The sequence below is a fragment of the Alnus glutinosa genome, chromosome 8 (genome assembly GCF_958979055.1).
Source record: "Alnus glutinosa chromosome 8, dhAlnGlut1.1, whole genome shotgun sequence".
In the NCBI taxonomy this organism is placed as follows: Eukaryota; Viridiplantae; Streptophyta; class Magnoliopsida; order Fagales; family Betulaceae; genus Alnus; species Alnus glutinosa.
In genome coordinates, this window is record NC_084893.1 from 25,874,913 (window position 1) to 25,900,730 (window position 25,818).

The 25,818-nt window shown below is 37.4% G+C and overlaps 1 protein-coding gene across 1 annotated transcript; it reads left to right on the forward strand.

The window, feature by feature from the left end:
• Window positions 1-1,733: 1,733 nt before the first annotated feature.
• Window positions 1,734-24,477, forward strand: LOC133876291 (F-box protein At1g55000-like). Its single transcript, XM_062314568.1, has 6 exons — window positions 1,734-1,790; window positions 2,671-2,832; window positions 3,449-3,693; window positions 4,951-4,987; window positions 5,596-5,784; window positions 23,701-24,477. The coding sequence occupies exons 1-6, from the start codon at window positions 1,734-1,736 to the stop codon at window positions 24,076-24,078; spliced, it is 1,068 nt and encodes a 355-aa protein (XP_062170552.1). The 3' UTR covers window positions 24,079-24,477.
• The last annotated feature ends 1,341 nt before the right edge of the window (window positions 24,478-25,818 follow it).

Below are 25,818 nucleotides of genomic sequence, written 5' to 3' on the forward strand. Positions count from 1 at the left end.
AGCATTCCTCTTATTTATATAAGAGAAATACTTGTAGCAATAGTAAAATTATTCTTAGTAGCACTAATAATAGTAAACCTTGGGGGAACAGATCCATCCAAACCCATAGCTGCCGGAGGTCACCATCGACGGTACCCTAGCTCCCGTGCCTGATTATGTCCTTCAACGACGACTGAAAAGGAAACGGAACCGAGCTACAGTGGAGGTGTACACCAAATGAAATTTGAGCAAATCCGTTATCAATTAATTATGGGGAAATTGTTAAAATAGTTTAGATCTTTAAACAAATAAATTTATATATCCATATGTGGTATGTCTACTTAACAAAATGATCATTTTGTACAAATTTTGATTATTATTTGGTAAAAAATAAAAAATAAAAAATAAAAAAAAATTGAAGGTAGAATTGTATGCTATAGGGGTGGTTGGCACCCTAGCAACCTCCAATGTGAGTGGTCTTAGAGGCTAGGCGCTAAGAGGTCTAAAGTCTTTTTGAGACTAGATTATTTTTTTCATTCTAGCTAAGTTTGTCATATATGCTAGTCTTTTTATCGAGGGAAAATACAAATTTACTCCCCGAGTAATACCGCAATTTCAATTTAATCTCCAATTTTTTAAATTGGATTTTTAACTTTTTAACTTTTTCTTATTTCTCATTTCTCTCGTTCCATCCAAAACCATCTAAAAATACTTATATAGCATTAACCTAGTTAATTGTAAGCAGCTTTTCCATGTGAAGAAGGCATACAACTTTCCAGGTGGCTAGCACAGCCACCCCTTGGAAATAGGTGGCTTGCACAGGCTACCCCCAGTTGACAGGGCTAGCGCAGCCACCCCTTGCAAATAGGTGGCCTGCATAACCAACCCAAACAAAGATAATTTACGCAACCACTCCAAGTACCACCTACCATCCTTATTTGTTGGGAGTGGCCATGCAGGCCAACACCAGCAAAGGGAGTAGTCACTCACCATGGAAGGATTTTTTTATTATAATATTGTAATAAAAATAAATTCTTTCCGACGACGTGACAAAAAAGCTAATGCCACGTAAGTAATTTTAGACGATCTTAAATGAAATGAGTGAAATGAAAAATAAGAAAATTTTGAAGAGTTCAAAGTCAAATTTAGAAATCCGAAAATTATTCATAAAGTAAATTTATATTTACCCTTTTATTAACCATACCTTACCGATTTAGGATTAGACTAGATTTAATTAGGTTGGAAATAGTCTAGTCAACTTGGCTTGAGCAATTGTATCTACATTCGATCGAGGACCAAATTACAAAAATCCCTCTTGGATCAAATTGGAGAGGTCCAACCAAAGCCAACCCTAGCTTATAATTTTTACTGCTTGGTGAAGGGGGAAGGGGAATCTAAACAATTTATTGACATCTTTAACTTTGTATTCCTTTCTTTTTACAATAAACGAAAATTTGTAAACAAAACGATGTAATTTAATCAAACAAGTAAAACATTAAAATATTAAAAAAAAAAATGGTACTAGGTCAATTATGTGTAGCAGCCACATGAAATTGGGGGCATTGACGGGGAGCTACACTCAACCACCTAGAACGAAGAAATTTCGGTCCTCAGAAAGCGCTAATCGAGGCACCTAACCTACCTTATCTAAGGGGACGAGTGGATAATCGATCACTTCCATAACACCCAAGCATGTCGAAACATTGGTTTTCAATCTAATCTTGTTGTTTGTTCTTCACTTCTTGTTGATATGTATGGGAGATGCAAGTGTTACCAATGACACCGGGGGTTCTGCCAGGGTGGCTGGGGTGGTTGGTCACCTGTAAATGTTTTGTGATTTATATATATATTTAGGTTTGCACAAAAAAAAAAAAAACAAAACAAAAATTAATGGATTTTTTGGAAAATCTATTCAATTCCTCGAGGAATAGCTATTCCTTTCTTCTTTTTTTAAAGGAATAGTTATTCGCAAGAGAATAGCTATTCCTAGGAATAGTGTACAACTAAATAAAAGAATAACTAATCCTATGAAATGGCCATTTCATTCCAGGGTTTATTCCGCGAATCAAACAAGCACTAAGTTTTCCTAAATATATCTGGTCTTGGGCAAAAAAGATAGGCTGGTCTCAAGGTTCAACTAATGTGTTTGTGTGTGCGTGTGCTATAATTCCAGCAATGTGTCAGCGGAGATTAATCCGCTGTAAGCCCTACATGTGTCCAATGATCACATGGTTTGGATAATTGGAAAGACAAACTCAAAGAGGGCTTATTTTATAGGCCCTTTGTTGCAAAACAACTTTTTGGAAAAGGGCCTACAGCCCTCCTTTCTTGGTGATTGCAGTGCTGCAGAAACCTAATTTTGTTATTTGGCCTCTACGGTGCAACACAACACACTCGATTAGTCATAAAATATGTTATGGTAATGTCAAACACTCAGGAAATCAAGTAATCATGCTGTCTAAACCATATCCATGTCGTCTAGGGTGTTATACCCCCCCCCCCCCCCCCCCCCCCAAAGCTTTTTCTTAAGATATCATACAATGAAGAAAGAAAGGGTTGGGGGGAGGGGTCTCAACAAAAATTATTTCACCAATCTTCGACAACTTGGACAGATGCATGTGCTTGAAAAGAAGCCACGCATTACCTCGGATATAGCTAGCTGCTAGGTTGTGACAATTTGTATTCTTTTAGGAAGTGATTCATATAGAGGCTGCTTGGCTGTTTAGGTGGTGGAGCGTGTTCAATTTGTCTTTTCACCTTTTGAAGGAGTTCTTGATAGAGTTGGAGATGGCTAAACCTGTTATTGGTACTCTTACGTACATGTGTACTTTTCTTGCCATGACGAGGACTCATGTTTTCTTCAATCAGAAATGTGATTACTTTTTTAAGTAAATTGTTCATTTCCCGTACAGGTTTTTAACTGTTTAGCATCATTTCATGAACCCAGGGCAGAACCAAGCATATATTTTGTAGTACGTACAGTACATGAGAATGCCAATCATAGTTAATGATTTGGAGTACCTGCAGGATGATTTAGGCTCATCACTAGAAAGATAAAGGATGATTTGAAATCTGCTGAAATAAAGCTTATTCTATGATGATCACCTAAAAAATGCTTATAAGTAGTGAAAGTTGAAAATTTTAATAAGTTCGTTTTTTGCTCATTGTTGCTTATAAGGTGGTTTGTTAATCGATCATAAATTGAAACTCAAGTAGTGCTGTTGCTTACCGTACTTAGTAACTTAAGAAACAAGTTGATCGCGTTCCTACTGTCTTCATCTTTTTCTATTATCTGATTTATCAGCATATTTTCTACTCTTGGGATTCTATAATCTCTTGGAGTATTTTCATTGAGGGTTTGTGTAGCCTGTAAAGTGAAGATTACAGTATATGGTTTCGATGTCTTGCTATTATAATGTTCTGTTGTCGTTTGAAATCCCAGTAAGCTCTTTGTTTTGATGATCTTTAGGAGGATGCAGCTGATGAGGTAGCTGAAAGTATTGTTCAGTTTGTGTCCTTATTACCTAAATCTGTCAGAAAAGTTGAGAAAGAGGTTATACCAGAGCATATTCAGAAGATGTTTGATGAAGCAAAAAGCAGTGATCATCACCATCACCATCACCATCATCATGGTCATGATGATGGCCATGACCACCATGATAGTCATGCTCATGGTGCCGGTTACATGGATGCTTACGGGCTTGGTCATGGATGGTGAAGTTGATGCATGTCCATCTTTACCACTTTGGGCAGTGATTGTGCCTGAGTTTGATGTTTGATCGATCTGGGCAATGGGATTTTCCTTATAATTCCATTGATACTTCGGTATTGCTTACGTGTTGTTGTGCAAGAAACCTCCACTGAAGGAGCTTGAAATCGTGTAGATTGTTTTAGACTTTTGAAGCTGTAAAGTTTGTAATCTATTTGTCAGAGCGAGCTGAATTTAATTAACCAAAACACTCATTTTTGTTATGTGATTTTATCTCGTTTTCTCTTTTTAACAAAGGACAATACAATTTTATGGAAGCCAAACAACGATTGTACACGGGTATAGTTGTACACGTGGATGAACTTATCACTTTTAAGTATTTACATTCATATTATATAATTACTAACTACATCTAGGCGGTGATTAAATGCGGTTATTATCCGTTATTCACATATCAGGTAATAGATATTTTGGGCTTATTTTAGTTTTTTGGGCATTCTTTGAGTCTCTATTATAGTTTATTTTAATCAATTTTGACAATAATTTGGGCATGTTTTTAGTGTTTGGGATCTAGACAACCCTATACCAAATTCAAAACGACATCAATTTGGTGAATTTATTAATTATGCATAAAGAGCAAGCAGATGCTGTTATTCAGCATACCCTAAAATTTTTATGCGCATCCTCATATTTAAATAGTGATTTTTTGCTATACGAATAGCGGATGGCAAATAGTTACGGTTAGTATCTACCTGCATGTATAGCTCTATACACAGGTATTCTCTTGAAAAATGCCAACTAACCAGTTGGGAGGCTCTTCTAACCCTGTCCTCTACTTGCAGTCAAGCCAAGCAATGACCTTTTAATCTAGTCTTGAAATTATGAAATTTCGAATATATGCCTCATTACATAAATTTGTCGCTCCTAAATGTTCATCCGGATCTCTTGGCTATTTATCTATCCTTGAAAGTACCTCATGATCCTCAATGAGGTCATCGGAGGGAAACTGATGAGCCCATGAGATATCGCTTGGGCCTTTGACTAATCTACGTCCACTTTATGCTCATTCCATTTGTTTTGACGTAAAATATTTTTAACGAAATTAATATTTTTAAAAAATAATTTTCTAAAAAATAATTTATAGTGTTTAGTTCGTACGAAAAAATTATCAATGACAAAAAACCACCAGTGATAAAATTGTCATTGGCCGAAAGGATTTTAGCCATTTTCATTGGATTTTGATTATTGTTGTCAAATTTCAGCGATGAAGACCAGAACGGCAACAATGGCCGAAATCTGGCATAGTACAGCTAGATTCTGACAAACTAGCCGAATTCCTGCCAATTTTTGTCAAATACATATGAAATTCTTATCATCATAAAATAAAAAAAAAATAAAAAAAAAAAAAAAGAAGAAGAAAAAAGAAAAAAGAAAAGAGAAAAAAAAGGCATACAAATTTTTAAAAACTGTTTGTTTTGTTTTATCGTGGACTGCTTAAAAATAGATGAAAAATCTCAAAAATAAAAGCATATATCCATTTAATTTTATGTTATTCTCAAATTTAAATTTATTATTAAAAAAAACATTATTATCCAAATATATATTATTTATAAACTTTCAATATATTAGGGATAGATATGTAAACAAACAAGGGCTCTATATCTAATCGTGTCCAACCTGGGAAAAACCCAAAAAAAAAAAAAAAAAACCGAAAAAAGTTACTCGCAAGGCCGTCCTCCAAAAATTCTGTATCTCTCACCAAATCCTCCAAATCCGCAGCGACGGTGGTGATCTCCCCGATGGACTCCCAGTTCTGGGCGCTCACGTGCCGCGACACCCTCCGCCTCATCCTCCTGAAGCTTCCCGTCCCCGACATCGCTCGGGCGAGCTGTGTGTGCCGGCTCTAGAACTCCGTCGCCTCCAACCACGACCTCGTCGCCATTTCCTTCAAGGCGCATTGGAAGCTGAAGCACGTCGTCGGAAAGCCTGTCTCCGGGAGCTTCTGGAGGGACAGTGGGATCAGCAAGTTCGCCATTTCGCATCGCCTTGTGAGGGGGGACAGCCTTGCCAGTCTCGCTGTCAAGTACTCTGTTCAGGTATGGATTTGAGAACTGTTTGGTTGCCGAGAAAGAGTAGGAGACGACAACAAAATTAATCTTTCTTTTTTCTTTTCTGTTTTGTTGTCTCTCTAGTGTCCTAGTTATGGTGGTTAACTATGATTATTCTTCAAAATTGTAAGCAAGTAGATAAGAAGAAAGAAAAATAATTGTTTACACGCTTTGCTTGGTTCCTGCGAAAACTGAGGAAATACAAAGAAATTATAGAATTGCATTGACGTCTCCTTTTCATGGTTCTCTAGAGAGACATATTTCAAGGAAGCGAAATTATCTGGTTGAGTTTTCATCAAAAAAAAATTATCTCGTTGAGTTTTTTTTTTTTTTTTTTTTTTTTTTTTTCATTTTTGTAAATCCCCAAAAAGAGATATTCAAGTTCCAAAGTTGAATATTTGGTATTAGAATTCTGGAATTTCATGTGATAGATTATCATGAGTGCAAGTTTTATCAGGATTGTGATTGTTTGGTTGGCATTATTGGCACTAGGTTCTGTAAAGCCATGTGATCACCAAGTTCATATACATGTTTCCCAATTTCTTTTCCTGTTGTTTAATTGCTGGAAGGGCTTGTTGTTTCTGTTTGGGTGTTGGAAAAGCAAAGTAGGAGCTCCAAAACGTGGGAGAAAGACAGGAAAAAGAGGTGGAGAGAGGAGAGAAAGAAGCTTGTATTAGTTTAGCATTGAATGATCTGTTGTGATGTCAGTATTTTCCTTGATAAAATGCAAAAGGTCATTCGATATATTTCAATATGCTGCCAGGCTTGCAAGTATTTGTACTATGGAAGCCTCGCTTGGAAATTTTAGCTTTTAGTTGGTGATTGCTAGTCTCTTGCGACTTGCAAGAGATCATGCCCTCTGCATAGGGCTCTAATGGAGCCGAGCCGAGTGTTGAATGTTCGAGCTCAGTTCTTTTAATTTTTTTTCGAATACGAGCTGAGCTCAAACTTATCACCGAGCTAGATAATCTGTCCAAGTTCTGTTTATTTATTTTTCGAACGAGCTCAAATTTGTTTACGAGCTACTCAATTAACTTAATCATTCTATATATAAAGTAAATGTCGTGATTTTTTTTTTTTTTTTTTTAAAGATGTATACTAAACAAATTCCCTTTGAATAATGTTTTTCAACCTTACTGTATCAGGTTGATTGCACTTGTATATATAGCAATCGATTACAAGAGTTTGATTAAGCTACTATCTCTATAGAGATAAACTCTAGCTATATTATATACACGGTTAGGATGAGATATACATTGGTAGAGATTGATTTGAACTAGGACTGTTCTAATCTAAATAGATATACACGGTTAGATATAGGTTTGATCTAAACCTATTCTGATCTAAGTCTAACCAATTACAATTCAAATTCAAGATTATCTAAAACTCCTATCTTCGGTTGAAGCTAAGAGACCCTAAACACTCGGACTCTTGGATAAGAGTCCTTGTGCTTTAAATCCTCCCCCAAGGTCAGCGGGTCAGGGAGCAGAACCATTGAAAACGGTTGGAAACAATTGGTTTGGTGAGAACATCAGCAATTTGCTCTTTGTTGGAGATGAATAGAATTTGTAGAGTCTTGGCAACAACCTGATCACGAACGAAGTGGAAATCTATTTCCACATGTTTAGTTCTAGCATGGAAAACCGGGTTGGCTGCCAAGTATGTGGCGCCAATGTTATCACACCATAACTTTGGAGGAGAAGGGATTTGAACACCAAGATCCTGGAGAAGATATTGAATCCATAGCAGTTCGACTGTGGCATTGGCAACTGACTTATACTTAGCTTCGGTACTCAATCTAGACACCGTGGGATGTTTCTTAGAACTCCAAGAAATCAGATTTAAACCTAAAAATACACAATATCCTCCAGTAGACTTGCGATCATCCGGGCTTCCTGCCCAATCCGCATCGGAAAAAGTTTCTAGTGTGGATATATTCGACCGAGTGAGTAGAAGGCCATGAGAGACCGTGTGCTTTAGGTATTGTAGTATCCTTTTGACATCTTGCCAATGAAGTTTAGATGTCTTGTGCATGAACTAACACCCTCGGTTTACTGCAAAAGCCAAGTTTGGTCGTATGAGTAATAAATATTGCGAGGATCCCACAGTGCTTCGATAGAGCAAAGGGTCTTCGATGGAATCGCCATCAAATGCTGAGAGAGAGCTGGAAGACGACATGGGAGAGGAGATGGGCTTCGCTTCCGGCATATTTGTACGCTTGATTAAGTCAAGGATGTAACGTCTTTGGGAGAGTAAAAGATCAGTTTTCAGAGGAGTGACTTCCACACCGAGAAAATAGTTCAGTTTGCCAAGATCTTTGACTACAAATGACATCCGAAGCTGCTGCAAAAGATTTGAAATAGCTGCTGGAACAGAGACAGTGATGATGATATCATCAACATAGACTAAAACAAACATAGTTAATGATAAAGTTCGTAAAGTAAAAAGTAAGAAGCCTGTTACTCAGTCGTGTAAACCAGACCCTTGATGCTTGTTTCAAGCCATAGAGGGCTTTTTGTAGCTTACAAACATGATTTGGTAGGCTTGGATGAGAGAAACCGAGCGGTTGAGTCATATAGACTTTTTCATCTAGGTAGCCGTGTAGAAATGCATTTTGGATGTCAATTTGGCGCATATCCCAGCCGCGAGAATATGCCAAAGATAACACTGTTTGAATGGTTGTAGGTTTAACAACCGGACTGAAAGTCTCCCCATAGTCTAAACCAGCTTGTTGATGAAAACCTTTAGTTATAAGGCGAGCTTTATGCCTTTCGATGGACCCATCCGCCTTTCTTTTAACTTTGAACACCCACTTGCAGCCTACCAGATTTGTAGCTTGTTGAGGAGGAATTAGAGTACAAGTCTGGTTATGAGGAAGAGCTTTAAACTCGGTCTGCATAGCTTGCCTCCACTCGGGTACTTTGACAGCATTGGAATAGCAGGTAGGTTCTGTAAGTGCTACATCATGAACAACAAGTAGAGCCCGAGATATAGGATGTTTAAATCTGCCATCTGTGAAGATCCAGGGTTGCACAATCTGATTCTGTGCACGGGTGACCATTGGATGTAACTGAGTGGGAGCAAGACAGGAAGGAGGGGAATGAGACACAGTAGAGGACTTGAAGGAACCGGATGAAACACTGGATGCAGAAGGAGATAGAGGAGGGGAAGAAGAAGGACTTACTGTTGACCGGGTAGGAAGGTAGGAAGGTAGTATTAAGGAGGATGGTAATAATGTAGATGAAGCCTGCAAATTAGGAGGAGATGGTGATGAATGAGAAGAAAAGGGGAAGGAGTGTTCATGGAACACAACATCACGAGAAATGTACATGTGGGCTGTTGGGATATGAAAACATTTGTAGCCTTTATGGTTTCGGCTATACCCTAGGAATACACATTCTTTGGACCGAAAGTCAATGTGCTGATTATATGAACGGAGATTAGGAAAACAAGCACAACCGAAGATTCTTAAAAAATTGTAGTCGGGGCTGCGATTAAAAAGCTTTTGGAAAGGGGAGAGATTTTGTAGGACTGGTGTAGGGAGCCGATTGATAAGATAACATGAAGTTTGGCAAGCTTCATCCCAAAAAGTTTTGGGAACGTGACTTTCAGCAAGAAGGGCAAGGGAGGTATCAATGATGTGTCTATGTTTGCGCTCAACACATCCTTGTTGTTGATGTGTATGAGGACATGAAATGTGATGGAGAATGCCATGTTTATGGAAGAATGTGTTTAAAGGACGAAATTCCCCACCTTAGTCAGTTTGAATTTGTTTGATTTTAATGTTAAAGAGATGTTCAACCATAGATTAAAATTGGAGAAAAACAGAAAAGGCATCAGATTTGCATTGAATTGGAAAAAGCCAAGTAAATCGGTTGAAAGCATCAACAAAGGAAACATAGTATTTGTTCCCATTAGAGGAAACAACAGGGGAATGACCCCATACATCTGAAAAAATTAACTCTAAAGGAAGATTAAAAACTGAAGTAGATGCCGAGAAGGGAAGCTGATGTGCTTTAGCTTGCTGGCAGGAGACACAAGAAGCATTTGGCTTATTGGAAACAGTAAGAAGGGAAAACTTGGAAATCACGTGCTTAACAGTGCGTAGAGCAGGGTGACCCAAGTGTTTGTGCCATTGATCAGCGGAAGTCCTTTCACCAACAAGAGAGTATGGAGATGGAGAAGAAATGGGAGAAGGCAGCAGCTGATAAAGGCTGTTCTTAAGCGGACCCCGGTGAAGGATTGACTTGGTTTGACAGTCCTTGATGACAAAAAAAGAAGAGTGAAACTCAAAATAAACATTGTTATCATGTGCAAATTGACGGACAGACAAAAGATTTTTGCAGATAGAAGGGATATGCAGCAATTGTTTAAGAAGAAACAAACGACGTGGAGAAGACAAAGTATCAAAGCCAATATTGTGGATAGACAAACCTTTACCATTTCCCACCCGGATTTGGTCAAAACTCGTATGAGCATCAGAAAACAACGTGAGGTTGTTCAGATCATGAGTGAGGTGGTGAGTAGCCCTGGAATTAGGATACTAGCTGTCATCGGTTGGCAGGCTAGGAGAGGAGTAGAAGGCCTGCAGAGGGGATTGAGTGTCATTCTGAGAAGTCTGATCAAACCGTTGGTAGCAAGTGGTAGCGTAGTGGCCTAGCTTGTTGCATATTTGACAGAGAAGTCGAGAGGATCCTGCATGGCCACGAACACGGCGACCAGAAAATTGACCACGTTCGCCAGGAAAAGGGGCACGATAGCCACGTCCATTTGGGAAACCACGGCCATAGATAGTATTGAAGCTGCAATCATGCTGGGCAAAATTTTTGAGTTTCTGGTAGTGACATGGGCAATGGCATTGGAGATATGTGTTGGCCAGTTGCTGCTTGAGGTGCATCTGATGGGCGAGGAGCAGATCATAGATATCATCTCGGGAGATGGGATCAACCCGAGTAGTGACTAAGGTGACTAAAGGATCAAACTCCGATCCAGGTCCAGCTAACAGGAAGGAGACGGCTTCAAATTCGTTGAGAGGTTGGCCACATGCAACAAGTGTGTCGCTGGGAGTTTTCAGCTTGTGGAAATAGTAGGTTATGGAGGAATTACCTTTCTTTAAGGTAGCAAGTTGGAAGTGAACTTGCATAATTCGAGCATGAGCTTGGGAAGCAAACATTTTCTCCAGCGATTCCCATAGTGCACGAGATGTGGTGCAGCCCACGGCATGGGAGACATAGGAGTCAGACCGGGTGGAGACCAGCACGTTGATGATGAGCTGATCTCATTGATACCAGGAGAGATATTCCGGATTGGCAATCATCACGAGAGCTCTAGGGGTAGTGACAGGATTCGCTATCAGTTGAACAAGAGGAAGAATCGTGCCATCAATGAATCCATACACATCTTGTCCTCGAAGATATGCAAGGAGTTGAAACTGCTAGGCCATGTAATTGTCCTTGGTCAGTTTGATGGAAGGCAAGTGGCTCATATGTGGAATATTGAACGCAGAAGATTGGGCGGTGGAAATAGATTCGGCCATTGAGAAGAAAAAGAAAGAAACATGAAAGATGAGTAGACTTTTAGTCTTTTTCTTGCTCTGATACCATAAACGAATTCCCTTTGAATGATGTTTTTCAATCTTACTGTATCAGTTTGATTGCACTTGTATATATAGCAATCGATTACAAGAGTTTGATTTAGCTACTATCTCTATAGAGATATACTCTAGCTATATGATATACACGGTTAGGATGAGATATACATTGGTAGAGATTGATTTGAACTAGGATTGTTCTAATCTAAATAGATATACACGGTTAGATATAGGTTTAATCTAAACCTATTCTGATCTAAGTCTAATCAATTACAATTCAAATTCAAGGTTATCTAAAACTCTTATCTTCGGTTGAAGCTAAGAGACCCTCAACACTCGGACTCTTGGATAAGAGTCCTTGTGCTTTAACATATACTAATTATTAGTTATTTAATATGGTTAAGATTTATTATTTTAGTAATTAGAGAAATTAAACCAAATCTTGAACAATCTAATCTCGAGTTTATATGTTTATCTTATAATAATATTCATTACACATACACACTCACATATACATACATATTAACCCACTTATATACACACATGCACATCTATATTCAAACTCACAATTACAATAATTCAAGTTATATATTATATTATGAAGAAAATTTCTTTTTATCTTTTTAAATACTTAACATGTTTTCTTTATAAAGTTAAAAAATAATATTATAAAAAAATTTATATGAGCTTATACTAGCCTATACAAGTCGAGCCGAGTTTATACAAGTTCAGCTCATTTAATAATTGAGCTTAAATTTTTGTTCAAAATCTCAAGTTTCCCATGAACAAAACCATTATCACTGTAGTTGGTGAACTTGATGTGGAGGAAGAATGTATCATGCTTGACTCCCAAGATTGGTTCACTAGCAGCCGAGCATCTTATGTCAAAAGGACCAATGACGATGAAGGAGGAGTTAGAGTAGGAGCTAATTTGGACGGAATAGAATGATCAATAGAAATACTGGGGAGATAGTTTGGCAAGCAAGATCTTCTACTGGAAAATAAGCTGTCTTCTATGGGAGTAACTTCGTCGGATAGGCTGGAGTGAGGGAGCCCATTAATGTCTATATATATGCCAGATTGGTGCCAAGATCAGTGGCAAAATTCAGTTAATAAATGAAAATCAAGCCCAAGCCAAGCCTGAGCTTGTTTGTGAGCGACTCTATTTATTTGCAACCCTACTGCGTAAGGTTTTAGCTTTCAACTCATAAATTTACCATGTAGAGGTTCTTGTTTATGTAATTTGCATGTTTGTGTTGTCACCATCAAAAGAGGCTAGAGGAAGAAGGTGGGTGGGGGGGATTTTACGATCTTAAGTATCCTATATGAGTTAAGTACAATCTTAACTATGTGTATATAAGCTCTTAAGCATCCTTTCCTTACAAGTTGATTTTCAACAGTGAGTCCTACTTACGGTTTAGTATCATTTGATATCAGAGCCAGACACCACGTCACGAGTTCAAGTCACAGAGAGGGGTGACCTATGGGATAGAATTGACTGCTGTGAATGTCGACTACAAAATGTGGTGATACTTACTATCCTAAGTGTCCTGCATGGCTTAAGTACAATCTTAATTTTGTGTATAAGTCATCCTCCCTTTGCAAACCGATTTTCAAGGGTAAGTTCTACCTAAGGTTTTGTATCACGGAACATTTACCAATTGTTTGATGATGATAGTTGAATTATGGATATATGTAATCATTTTTATTGGAATATTGGTGCCAAAGCTTCGCATTAGACTAGTTGTTGCCAAATGAGCATTCCCCATGTGAGACATTTCTTGGAAAAATATCAATTGTCGAACTTGTTGATGACTTGGCCAGAGACATATTCATCTATTTCTATGGTTTGATCCTTTCCCTTTGTGGAAACATGTTCTTTTGGTTATTCACTTCCGATTGTAAAATTTTTTGTAACCCTTTTGTCTGCTAACCATATAAAAGTTTGTTTTCTCTTCGAAGTCATTGACCTTCTTTCTTTTTTATTTTTATTTTTATTTTTTGTTAGCAGGTTATGGAGATAAAACGTTTGAACAACATGATGAATGACCATGGCATATACTCAAGGGAGAGGTTGTTAATCCCTATAAGCAATCCTGAGATTCTTGTAAATGGGACATTCTACATGGAGCTAGATAGCTATGCGAGAAGGGAAGTGGCAGTGTTGTATCTTGAAGGTGGTCCTGATAGAAAGTCTAGCCATTTGCTGAAGAAGATGACTTCTGAACAAGGGAAGAGGGAGGTTCTTGATTCGTTGAAGAGAAACGTGCAAGTTGATGATGGGACTGCCCAATATTACTTGTCTATTTCTAATGGCGATCCTCGGGCTGCACTCTCTGAATTTTCCTAGGACCTTAGGTGGGAGAGGCAAGAGGGCTTGGCCTAGTTTCTCAGTTGCTGTCCAGCTCTGCTACTTGGGACCTAGAACCACATTATAAATGGTGAAGATTGGCCAAGACATGATGGATATTGCTCTCCGTGTTTATGTTCTTTAGCTTCTTTAGAAAGTTTACTACTGCTAATCCGTCCTCAGTTGATCGTTCTCCTCTCTAAAGCACAGGGGAATCGAGTCTTCTTCATTTAGTCTAAAATTAGTTGGTGACCGTTAACAAAATATGAGATTTTGTCTTATAATGATACGTGTTTAATTCGTGTATGATTCTGCCTACTAAATGTGTAGAGCAGTGATTGTATTTATAATTGTATAACGTGATCTCCTTTACAAGTGGATGTACATGATTCAATTTACAGATGACTTTATGTTTGAAATACAAATGACTTAAGATAAAAATCCTATCTGCTATATATACATTATCCTTTTCTGAGTTGTTGAGCTTCTTCTTATCCTTGAGCTTGCTGTTATCCTCTTCAGGATCTTCTAATCCAATACGCCCCCTCAATTAAACTTGACGGTGAGGAACAAACGTTGAGGTTGGATTTTAAGAATGAAAGTTGTTTAGACAAGAGAGGCTTTGTAAGAACATCAGCAAGTTAATCCTGAAACGTACATACAATGCCTCATAAGGGCTCGATGAACCGTTGATCCCTGAGCCAACCATTGATCGCCAAGGGAATATACACCCCCGAATATCGTTAGCCGTTCTAACTGAAGGGGCCTAGTCCAAGGGTTTTTCAACTAATGGTACCTAATTGAGGGGTTACATAACTGACGGAGTACATATAAGCAAAGTCGGTTATGAAGGAAAGTGTCCTACCCCCAAATTTTTTTTTGCCTATTCTGGGTCCGGCATCCTAAAAGAAAAGGTCAATCCTATAAAGAATGAGATAAGCGATGGGAACTTAGGAAAGATCTCCACGAAGATCTACCATCTTCCATGTCAAACCCTTGACCTCTGATATCTTCAAGATTTGGCCTACCTGCCTTATTTAGAACCGGCCCTATAAAGGAAATCAAAAGCTTAATCTAAGGTACACATACAATTCACCCTAATTTCTCTTAGCCTCCTACTATTCACAAAATTATCCCATTAACTTAGGCATCAGAGAGTTTCTTACCGGTATCCCTCGGTGAGTCACTTGATAGACGTTTTTATTTGGATTCCAGTGATGCGATCAACTGTATCAATGTTTAGTATAAATTTAAGAAAAAAAATATATATATAAACAACGACAATATTTACTTTATATAAAAAATAAATAAGTTAATCGAGCAGCTCGATCATGAACAAACTCAAACTTGTTTAAAAAATAAATAAACTAGTTTGAATTAATCGGTTAATTCAGTAATAAGCTCAAGCTTAGCTCGTGTTGAAATAAAATTAAACAAACCAATTTTATTTTATTTTTATTTTATTTTTTTTAAAAAAAGTACTTTGTTTGACATAGCTCGATTTCGCTCCCAATTGTGGGGGATGCTGAATGCTGAGTAGGTCTAGGAATCGTATGGAAAAAGAAAATGAAATTATAAAGGCTTTTGGATAAGTATAAAGTTAGTTTTTTTTTTTAAAAGAATTTCTGATTTCATTCATGAGGGGGTGTTGATGAAGTGGGTGTGACTTTTTGCTGGGTAATTCAACACAAGATTTGTGAAGAAAGAATTTGCATTGAGTACATGTATAAAACGGAGATGAGATGGGCCACATACACCCGTCACATTTTTCTTCATTCTCAAGCTGCTCGTCAATAAGCTTCAAGTCATGCTCGTGACTAATGTGTTTGATTTCCACGGCTATTTCAATATTTTCCTCTCCCAGATTGGATTTCTTGACAACATATGGTAATGGATCAATAGATCCATCAAGCCCCGAATCTTCGAATTTTAGCATACTTGTTGATTCAATACGCTCCCATTGTTCCCTTTCCATATTTCTTTTTGCAGCACAATGGAGATGGGTAACGAAATCACAAGTAGAGCAATAATAAACCATGTAGTTTGTGTTCACCTTTTTAACACAGAGTAGGCAAAGTCGATGGTCGGATTGATTGAGGTGAGGCTTGAGGGATTTGGTAAGGTGAAGAGGGTGTCTGTGACGGATGTGTTTGACAAGCTATGGGCTGGAAATACATTCTACGTGGACCAAAAATGGGCAGATAGCACATAAGCAAAACATGCATTTGTCTTCTTTCCCACAGGCGTCACAAGTTAAAGAGAGACATCTCCGCATGAGGGTCAATGGGTGTTCATGATGAATTTCAGCTTGGTTGGTGAGCGGTAGATGAGCACATGTAGTTTCAAGGCTAAAATCACAGTAAGAACAATGGTAACTCAAGCCCCGTATATTCTTTCTATTGCAACCGTCGCATTTGTGTCCCCTCTTGAGCCAATGATAATAGGTGAGAAGAAGGGGATGTTTGGGGTGCAACGGGTGCTCCAACTCGCGGGGTAGTTCTGCACATGATTTATGAATGATGAAACTAATGCACTCTTTGCAACTGTAATTAGGACCCGATATTTTTTTCCAGCACCCATCGCAATGTGATATTGTATAATCCTTGTCTAGCTCTTCTTTGAAGATCAACGGATGCCGGTGGAGGAAATGTTGAAGCTTCCCCTCTCTATCCATTTCCCTCTCTCTCCATCTCCCTCTCTATTACACGAAACTATTTCTGTACAAGGGAATTCTTTAATTTGTAATAAGGATATATATATTTTTTTTTTGATAAATGACTTAATTTTTTTATCCTAAATTAAGAAATTTGTATACCGTAATTTAAAATTGGCCCCTCTAGCTCCCTCCCTATCTAGATGAATAACGGGAAATATCATGTCTTCATTTTTTTTTTTCTATTTTATTTTGTCGTTCATATATATATATATATTCAAAATAAAACTATTTTATTTTGATGTTTACTTATTCTCGTTCAATTTATTATTAAAAGCAAAAACCAAAAGAAAGAAAGATAGATAGATAGAACATAATAATAACACATATTATAACATCATGCTAGCAAAGAAATAATGTTGGCAGAACAAAATAATACAACTGAAAATAAGAGATATCACTAGAAAAAAGAAAGAGAGTGTATTACTCACTAGAAAAAAGAAAGAGCTTGTTGTGCTTCTTGTGATCATAAAGACTTTTGCAACAAGAAAATACGAATTTGTTGTGCCTCTGAAACTATGACAGATGTGGGTTTATAAAGAATTTAATTTCTTCTTTTCTTTGTTTCTAGGTCTTCTTTTTCTTTTTGAATTTTCTCATTTATTCTCTTCCTTTATCCTTATCTTTGTTTTCACCCTATTCTTTTTTTATTTTCCCTCTTTTATATTTATATTTATTTTTTTATGCTCCTTTATTTTATTCTCTGCTTTATCATTTTCTTCATTTCTAGACATTCTTTTCTTAGGAGCTGATATCAATTGTCGACCTGATCACCATAATTAAGAGCCAATAATATTGAAGGTTAGCGGGTTATATATATTTCTTCAATAACAATGAGGTTATATATATTTCGGCCTAAAAAATTAAGCTTAAAAAAAAAAAAAGGAATAAAAGAAATGACAATAAAATCATATAAGCATGCATCAATTAATACATGTGCTTTTCATATGTAAGAGGGACATATAACATTTTTATAGATTAAGTTAAAGGAAGTTTATCTAATCTAATTTTGATGAAAATTATGTCCCTTTTATGAACATGAGGATATTTTCAAGCCATGATTAATGAGAAAACAAAATGAGCAATTTTGTGTTGGGCCAAGTTTGCGTTTAGGTCAAGTCGTGGGTTTTCCAATTATATTTCGACCAAAAACCTATTTTTCGATCGAGTCAGGAAGTGGTTTAGTTTAATGGGTAGGAGGCCCACTAGCACTCACATGGCATGATATTGAACTAACTCCAGTTGAATTACCTAACTTAGTTTAATGGGTTAAGTTTTACGTGGCATGATATTGAACTAATTCAACCATCACATTTACGATTCTCCCAATACAAATAAAAATGGGTGAGAAGGAGGGGATGTTTGGGGTGCAACGGGTGCTCCAACTCGTGGGATAGTTCTACACATGATTTATGAATGATGAAGTAGCACTCATATTCTTTGCAACTATAATTAGGACCAGATATTTTTTTCTCGCACCCATTGCAATTTGATCTTCTATAATCCTTGTCTAGCTCTTCATTGAAGATCAACGGATGTTGCTCGAGGCAGAAATATCGAAGCTCCCTCTCTCTCTCCATCTCGCTCTCTATTACACGAAACTATTTCTGTACAAGGGAACTCTTCAATTAGTAATAAGGATAGTTTTTTTTTTTTTTTTTTTTTTTGATAAATGACTTAATTTGTTTACCCTAAATTAAGAAATTTGTATACCCTAATTTAAAATTGGCTCCTCTAGCTTCGTCCCTATCTAGTTGGATGGTGGGAAATATCCACCTCTTTAATTTTTTTTCTATTTTATTTTGTTGTTCACTTTATATATATATATATATATATATATATATATATATATATTCAAACTAAAATTATTTTATTTTTCTGTTCACTTATTCTCGTTCAATTTATTATTTAAAATAAAAAACAAAAAAGAAAAGAAAAGAAAGAAAGATAGATAGATAGAACATAATAATAACACATATTATAACATCATGCTAGCAAAGAAATAATGTTGGCAGAACAAAATAATACAACTGAAAATAAGAGATATCACTAGAAAAAAGCAGAGAGTGTAGTACTTACTATAGTATAGAGCTTCTTGTGATCACAAAGACCTTTTACACCTTTGCTACAAGAAAATACAAATTTGTTGTGCCTCCGAAACTATGACAGAGGTGAGTTTATAAAGAATTAATTTCTTCTTTTCTTTGTTTCTACGTCTTCTTCTTCTTTTTTATATCGTCATTTAGTCTATTCCTTTATCCTTATCTTTGTTTTCACCCTATTCTTTTTTTTATTCTCCCTCTTTTATATTTATATTTTTTTTTTATACTCCTTTATTTTATTCTCTGCTTTATCCTTTTCTTCATTGCTGGACATTTTTTTCTTAGGAGCTGATATTGATTGTCGGCCTAATCACCATAATTAAGAGCCAATAATATTGAAGGTTAGTGGGTTATATATATTTCTTCAATGACAGTGAGGTTATATATATTTCGGCCCAAAAAATTAAGATAGAAAAAGAAAAAGAAAAAAAAAAAAGGAATAAAAGAAATAACACTAAAATCATATAAGCATGCATCAATTAATACATGTTTTTTTCATATGTAAGAGGGACATATAGTATTTTTACAGACTAAGTTAAAGGAAGTTTATCTAATCTAATTTAGATGAAAATTTTGTCCCTTTTTATGGACATGGGGATATTTTCAAGCCATGATTAATTAGAACACAAAATGAGCAATTTTGTGTTGGGCCAAGTTCGCGTTTAGGTCAAGTCGTGGGTTTTCCAATTATATTTCGACCGAAAACCTATTTTTCGACCGGGTCATGAGATGTTTTAGTTTAATGGGTAGGAGGCCCACTAGCACTCGGGTGGCGTTATATATACTGAACTAACTCTAGTCGAATTACCTAACTTATTCCACCCAAAAATTAGCCTGATTCTTCCTAAAATAAGCTTTTCTCTTTTATTTCCTTTCTTTCTCTCATTTTTCTATCTTCTTTTTCCTCTAATGTAGCTAAAATTGTGAGTGTTGCCTATTTTGATTTAAAATTCCATCATATGGGTGTTCAGATAACATTTTAATCCCATGATTACTATTTTTATTTTTATTGGAAAATGATTTTAATGTTGGTCACAACTTTGATCCTGTCTCTTTTAGTCAAGCCCTGACAAGTCCTAAATCAAGTAAGTGGCTTGAAGTTATGGAAGACAAGATGCAATCTACGGAACATAATGGTGTTTGGGAACTTGTTGATATTCCTTCACATGCGAAACCGATTGATTGTAAATGGGTTTTTATGGCCCGTTTGGTATACGGAATAGACTCTTGGAATAGAATAAATATTCTTCTGTGAATCAAATTTGTTCTTAAACTTATTCATTTGAATCTCTATTCCAATTTGCATTTCAAGTAAATCATGTTTTGGTTGAATAGAGGTATTCATTCAATTTTAGTTAACATTGCATCTCTAACGTTACGGTTCATTCAATAGAGGCATTCATTCATTCCACTTTGAAACTAACTTGTCTGGCATTGCTTGCCCCGAAAGAAAAAAGATTTTGGAGGAGACACTCACACTTTTTTATGAAAGATTGCAGTTATGTTAAGACAATACATGTAGGCTCGCATTCAAACAAGCATACACACTCATGAAATATATATATATATATATATATATATATATATATATAAGTAGAGGTATTTGTGAGAAGCGGTTGTGGTTCCAGCTGACTTTCCGAATGTAGAAGGCACTCACTATGGGAAGTCGTCCCCGGAATCTTGACCTTTGTTGTACTGTCATCTCTTGTCGCAGGGCCAGGAAAATGCTTGAAAGTAAGGAGGAGTTGCGACCTCGGAACTACCGTCTCCGTTCGAAATACTCCTCGGACAAGCAGAAGGATTGACGGGCTAAACCTATAATTTAGGTAAGGAATTCCTGCACAGCACTCAAGATCTACTATAGCATTCGAATTCTCCAGTGGCAGGCTACCCCTATAATAAACCATTGTGGTCGGGGACTGTGCCCACTAAATCATATGGCTTGTTCGGCATCGGATAAAAACAAGACACAGAATAACGTCACCTCTCCTGGTTGAGAACAGGGGGGTGATGAGAAACGTCTGACCTCGGATAGAGGTGTTAAAAGAGACCGCCCTGGGAGTGAAACTACCGTCGTCGGGCTGAAATCAACTTTCTGGAAGTTGTATCCGCTTGGGGTTATATCGAAGATAGGAGATTTCTGGTCTAACGACCTAGAAGTCGAGTAGAGAAATAGAGACGGTTACCCCTTCTTTGAAGAAATGGAAAGGGCCACTGCGCCTCCAGTAGTCCCCGAACTTCAGGCGTTTCAGTTAACAGGCATCCATCTACCAAAGGAAATTGATGGTCTGGCGATGGGTTTCTGACTATTGAGAACGATGGATATGTTAAAGTGCTATCAGAGTTATCGTTCAGGGAAGCACAATGCGAATGCTTGACACAATGTTGTGTGGACATAATTTTATGATTTATGAGACATCCATTTCGGTGGTAATCCGAAGAGATTATTAAAGATTGATTTAGGATTCATATCGTAAGGATATAACTTTCGTCAAAGAAGAAGATTTCATTGGATTTACTCAGAGTACACATGTATATGAAGACAAAAAGAATAGACAACCTTGAAATAATATTGTGCAGGGTAGTCATCCGATTACAAGTAATCCTCGCACTACAAAGATGAATTGCCTAAAAATTTTGAAGGGTTCATCCGCGCAAAGTCCAAGCGCAGCTTGAATAGTTGAGCTCTCATGAGTAGTTGAGACGAAATTGGGGCGCTGCCCGATTCCTGTCGATTGGACATGAACAGGTTGGCGTAAAGCCGGAACACACACACCCCTGTGTGCCTAAAGCCGGAGATCACACATTCGACAAAACCGCAATGGAGAGCAAATACTTCAGGGCTAGGAACTTCTAAGCCAGGACCATCCTTAATGAATTTGTGAATATGTTCGGATGTGAAGACCATACCTGGAATGAAGAACATTATGAGAAGGTCTGGAGAGTGCAGGGAAGGAAGAAAGGGAAGGATCCAATCTCCGGAAAAGGGATAAGAAGAAAGGAAAATCTACTCGAATGGCCAATCTGAAGACCAATGACATTCTAGCGAAGGAAAACGCAAATATATAGGGGAAAGGTAATCAGTGCATGCACGATTTACGAGGCATTAGGTACGCCTAACTAATGGTGAATTTACGACAGAAGTAAACTCTTGATTGCTCGCCATAAATGGCTTGGAGCCATATGGAACGATGGTCAAAGAAACGCACGAGTTTTCATGGGATCAGAGGAGGGCATTAGGCAAGTTGAATGAGGAATGATCGATGAATCAGTCAAATCACAGAGGTTCCATTAGGTAAATTCTCCATACCTTTATACCAAAGGTAGGAGAATTGGGGGGTAATTGTTAGGGAATATTTGTCCCCTATTCAAAGTGGGGCCAGATTTGCCCTTTGGGCTAATCTTCGAACCCCGGACTCCGGAGTGGGCCTTGGGGGTTTGATCCTTGGTCACTAGCAACCTTCAGTATTTATTAGACCAGTCAAACGAAGTCAAAGATGATATCAGACGTCTACGTGGAGCCTTGTGGTTGGCAGGGGCATAATGGACATACAGCATACATGGGTATAAAAGGGGGTATAAGAATCTATTTAAACAACACAACTTTCTCTCCCTCTCCCCCTTCTTTAGACACTTGACTGTCGGAGGAGGCTCTGCCGGCCAACCCCCGGCGGGTCTTTGTTGTTTTGCAGGCCAAGGCACAGACGAAGGGATTTCTCTGATGATGCCACGTCACCGGACAAAAAATTACATCAACACACCCTGATGTGAATAGAGATGGGATAGATTCTGATACATTTTAATGATTCAGAATTAAGGCATATGAGGTACTACTATTTACAAAAGGCTATATTCCTATTATGTTTTTTTTCTTCAAATATTTTTTTTCTTCAAATACCTTTTGGACAGAATCAAATGATTGATAGAAATACCGAGGACAGTGACGGAGGGAGGGGGGGCTGGCAGGGGCCATGCCCCCCCCCCCCCCCCCCAACACCAATTTCTTTTTTTCTTTTTTCTTTTTTTTTTTTAAGTAAGAAAAACTTTATTAAAAAAAAAACGTAAAGCTCTCCTAAGTACACATGATGTATACACAGGAACAAACAAAATCTTCTACTGAAAATGAAGCTGTCTTCTACGGGAATAACATCGTCAGATAGGCTGGAGTGAGGGAGCCCAGTAATGTCTATATATATATGCCGGATTGGTGCTAGGATTAGTAGCGAAATTCAATTAATAAATGAACCGAGCCCAAGCCAAGCCCAAGCCTGTTCGCAAGCGGCTCTATTCATTTTCAGCCTTACTGTGTGAGGTTTAAGCTTTCAAATCATAAATCTATCATGTAGAGGTTCTTGTTTATGTAATTTGCACGCCTGTGTTGTCAACATCATAAGAGGCTAGAGGAAGAAGGTGGGTGGGGGGATTTTACGATCTTAAGTATCCTATATGGCTTAAGTACAATCTTAACCATGTGTTATAAGCTTTTGGGCATTCTCTCCATGTAAGGCGATTTTCAACAGTGAGTTTTACTCACAGTTTAATATCATTTGATATCAGAACCAAACAACTTGTCTCGAGTTCGATTCACAGAAGGGGGTGACCTATGGGATAGAATGGGCTGCTGTGGACGTCGACTACAAAACGCGGTGATACTTACGATCCTAAGTATCCCACATGGCTTAAGTATAATCTTAATTATGTGTATAGCTTTTGGTCACATTTCCTTTGCAAACCGGTTTTCAAGAGTAAGTTCTACCTAAGGTTTTATATCATGGAACATTTGCCAATTGTTTGATGATGATACTTGATGGAGAAATTGTCGAAAACATGATGAGTCGAATTATGGATATATGTAATCATTTTTATTGAAATATTGGTGTCAAAGCTTCGCACTAGACTAGCTGTTGCCACATGAGCATTCTCCATATGAGACATTTCTTGGACAAATATCAATTGTCAAACTTGTTGATGACTTGGCCAGACACATTCATCTATTCCTATGCTTTGATCCTTTTCCTTTGTGGAAACATATTCTTCTGGTTATTCACTTCTGATTGTAAAATTTTTGTAACCCTTTTGTCTGCTAACCGTATAAAAGTTTGTTTCCTCTTCAAAGTCATTGACCTTCTTTCTTTTTTATTTTTGTTAGCAGGTTATGGAGATAAAACGTTTGAACAACATGATGAGTGACCATGGCATATACTCAAGGGAGAGGTTGTTAATCCCTATAAGCAATCCTGACATTCTTGTAAATGGGACATGCTACATGGAGCTAGATAGCTATGCGAAAAGGGAAGTGGCAGTGTTGTATCTTGAAGGTGGTCCTGATGGAAAGTCTAGCCATTTGCTGAAGAAGATGACTTCTGAACAAGGGAAGAGGAAGGTTCTTGATTCGTTGAAGAGAAGCATGCAAGTTGATGATGGGACTGCCCAATATTACTTGTCTATTTCTAATGGCAATCCTCGGGCTGCACTCTCTAAATTTTCCGAGGACCTTAAATGGGAGAGGCAAGGGGGCTTGGCCTAGTTTCTCGAATATTGTCCAGCTCTGCTACTTGGGGATTGGGAAGCACATTATAAATGATGAAGATTGGCCAAGACATGATGGATATTGCTCTCCGTGTTTATGTTCTTTAGCTTCTTTAGAAAGTTTACTACTGCTAATCCGTCCTCAGTTGATCGTTCTCCTCTCTAAAGCACAGGGGAATCGAGTCTTCTTCATTTCATCCTGGGTACCCTTTCGATGATGTAAGTTAACGACGGTTAACAAAATATGAGATTTTGTCTTATAATGATACGTGTTTAATTTGTGTATGATTCTGCCTACTGAATGTGTATAGCAGTGATTGTATTTATAATTGTATAACGTGATCTCCTTTACAAGTGGATTTACATGATTCAATTTACAGATGACTTTATGTTTGAATTACAAGTGACTTAAGATAAGATATCCTATATGCTATACATTATCCTCGTCTGAGTTGTTGAGCTTCTTGTTATCCTTGAGCTTGCTGTTATCCTCTTCAGGCTCTTCTAATCCAATACGCCCCCTCAAACTTGATAGTGAGGAACAGACGTTGAGGTTGGATTTTAAGAATGAAAGTTGTTGAGAGAGGAGAGGCTTTGTAAGAACATAAGCAAGTTGATCCTTACTAGACAGGGAAGGTACATCAAATGCCTCGTAGGGTCCCGATGAGCTGTTGATCCCCGAGCAGACGGTTGATCGCTAGGGGGACATACACCCTCGAATACTGTTGATCGTTGCTAACCGAAGGGGCCCAATCCAAGGGCACTTCAATTGATGGTACTTAACCGAGGAGTTACATAACCGACAGAGTACATATATACGAAGTCGTTTATACAAGGAAAGTGTCTTACCCCAATTTTTTTTTTTTTGCCTATTCTAGATCCGGCGTCCTAAAAGAAAAGATCAATTCTATAAAGAATGGAATAGGCGAGGGGGACTTAGGAAAGATCTCCACGAAGATCTACTATCTTCTATGTCAAACCCTTGACTTTTGATACCTTTAAGATTTGGCCTATTTGCCTTATTTAGGACCCCCCTTATAAAGAAGATCAAAAGCCTAAGTCTAAGGTATGCATACAATTCACCGTAATTTCTCTTAACTTCCTACCTTTCACAAAATTATTCCATTGACTTAGGCATTGGAGTGTTTTGTGTCGGTATTCCTCGGTGAGTTACTTGTTAGACGTTTTTATTTGGACTCAAGTGGTGCGATCAACTATATCAACAATTAGTATAGATTTACAATATATATATATATATATATATAAACAACGACAATATTTACATTATATAAAATTAAATAAATTAGTTAATCGAATAGCTCATGAACAAACTCGAACTCGTTTAAAAAATAATTAAACTAGCTTGAATTAATTATTTAGTTCAATAATAAGCTCGAGCGGAGCTCGTGTTGAAATAAAATTAAGGAAACCAATTGTTTTTTTTTAATAATAATAATAATAATATAGCTCCATTACGCTCCCAATTGTGGGGGGTACGTTGTTGAGTAGGTCTAGGAATCCATGGTGAATGAAAACGAATATGCCTGAAAATACTGTCAATGAAATGGAATTGTCGTTATATTATATGTGAGAGGGAATTAATTTTTTTTTTCCTAGTTGAAAAATAAATTAGTTAATCGAGCAGCTCATGAATAAACTCGAACTTGTTTAAAAAATAAATAACCTAGTTTGAATTAATTAGTTAGTTCAGTAATAAACTCAAGCTTAACTAGTGTTG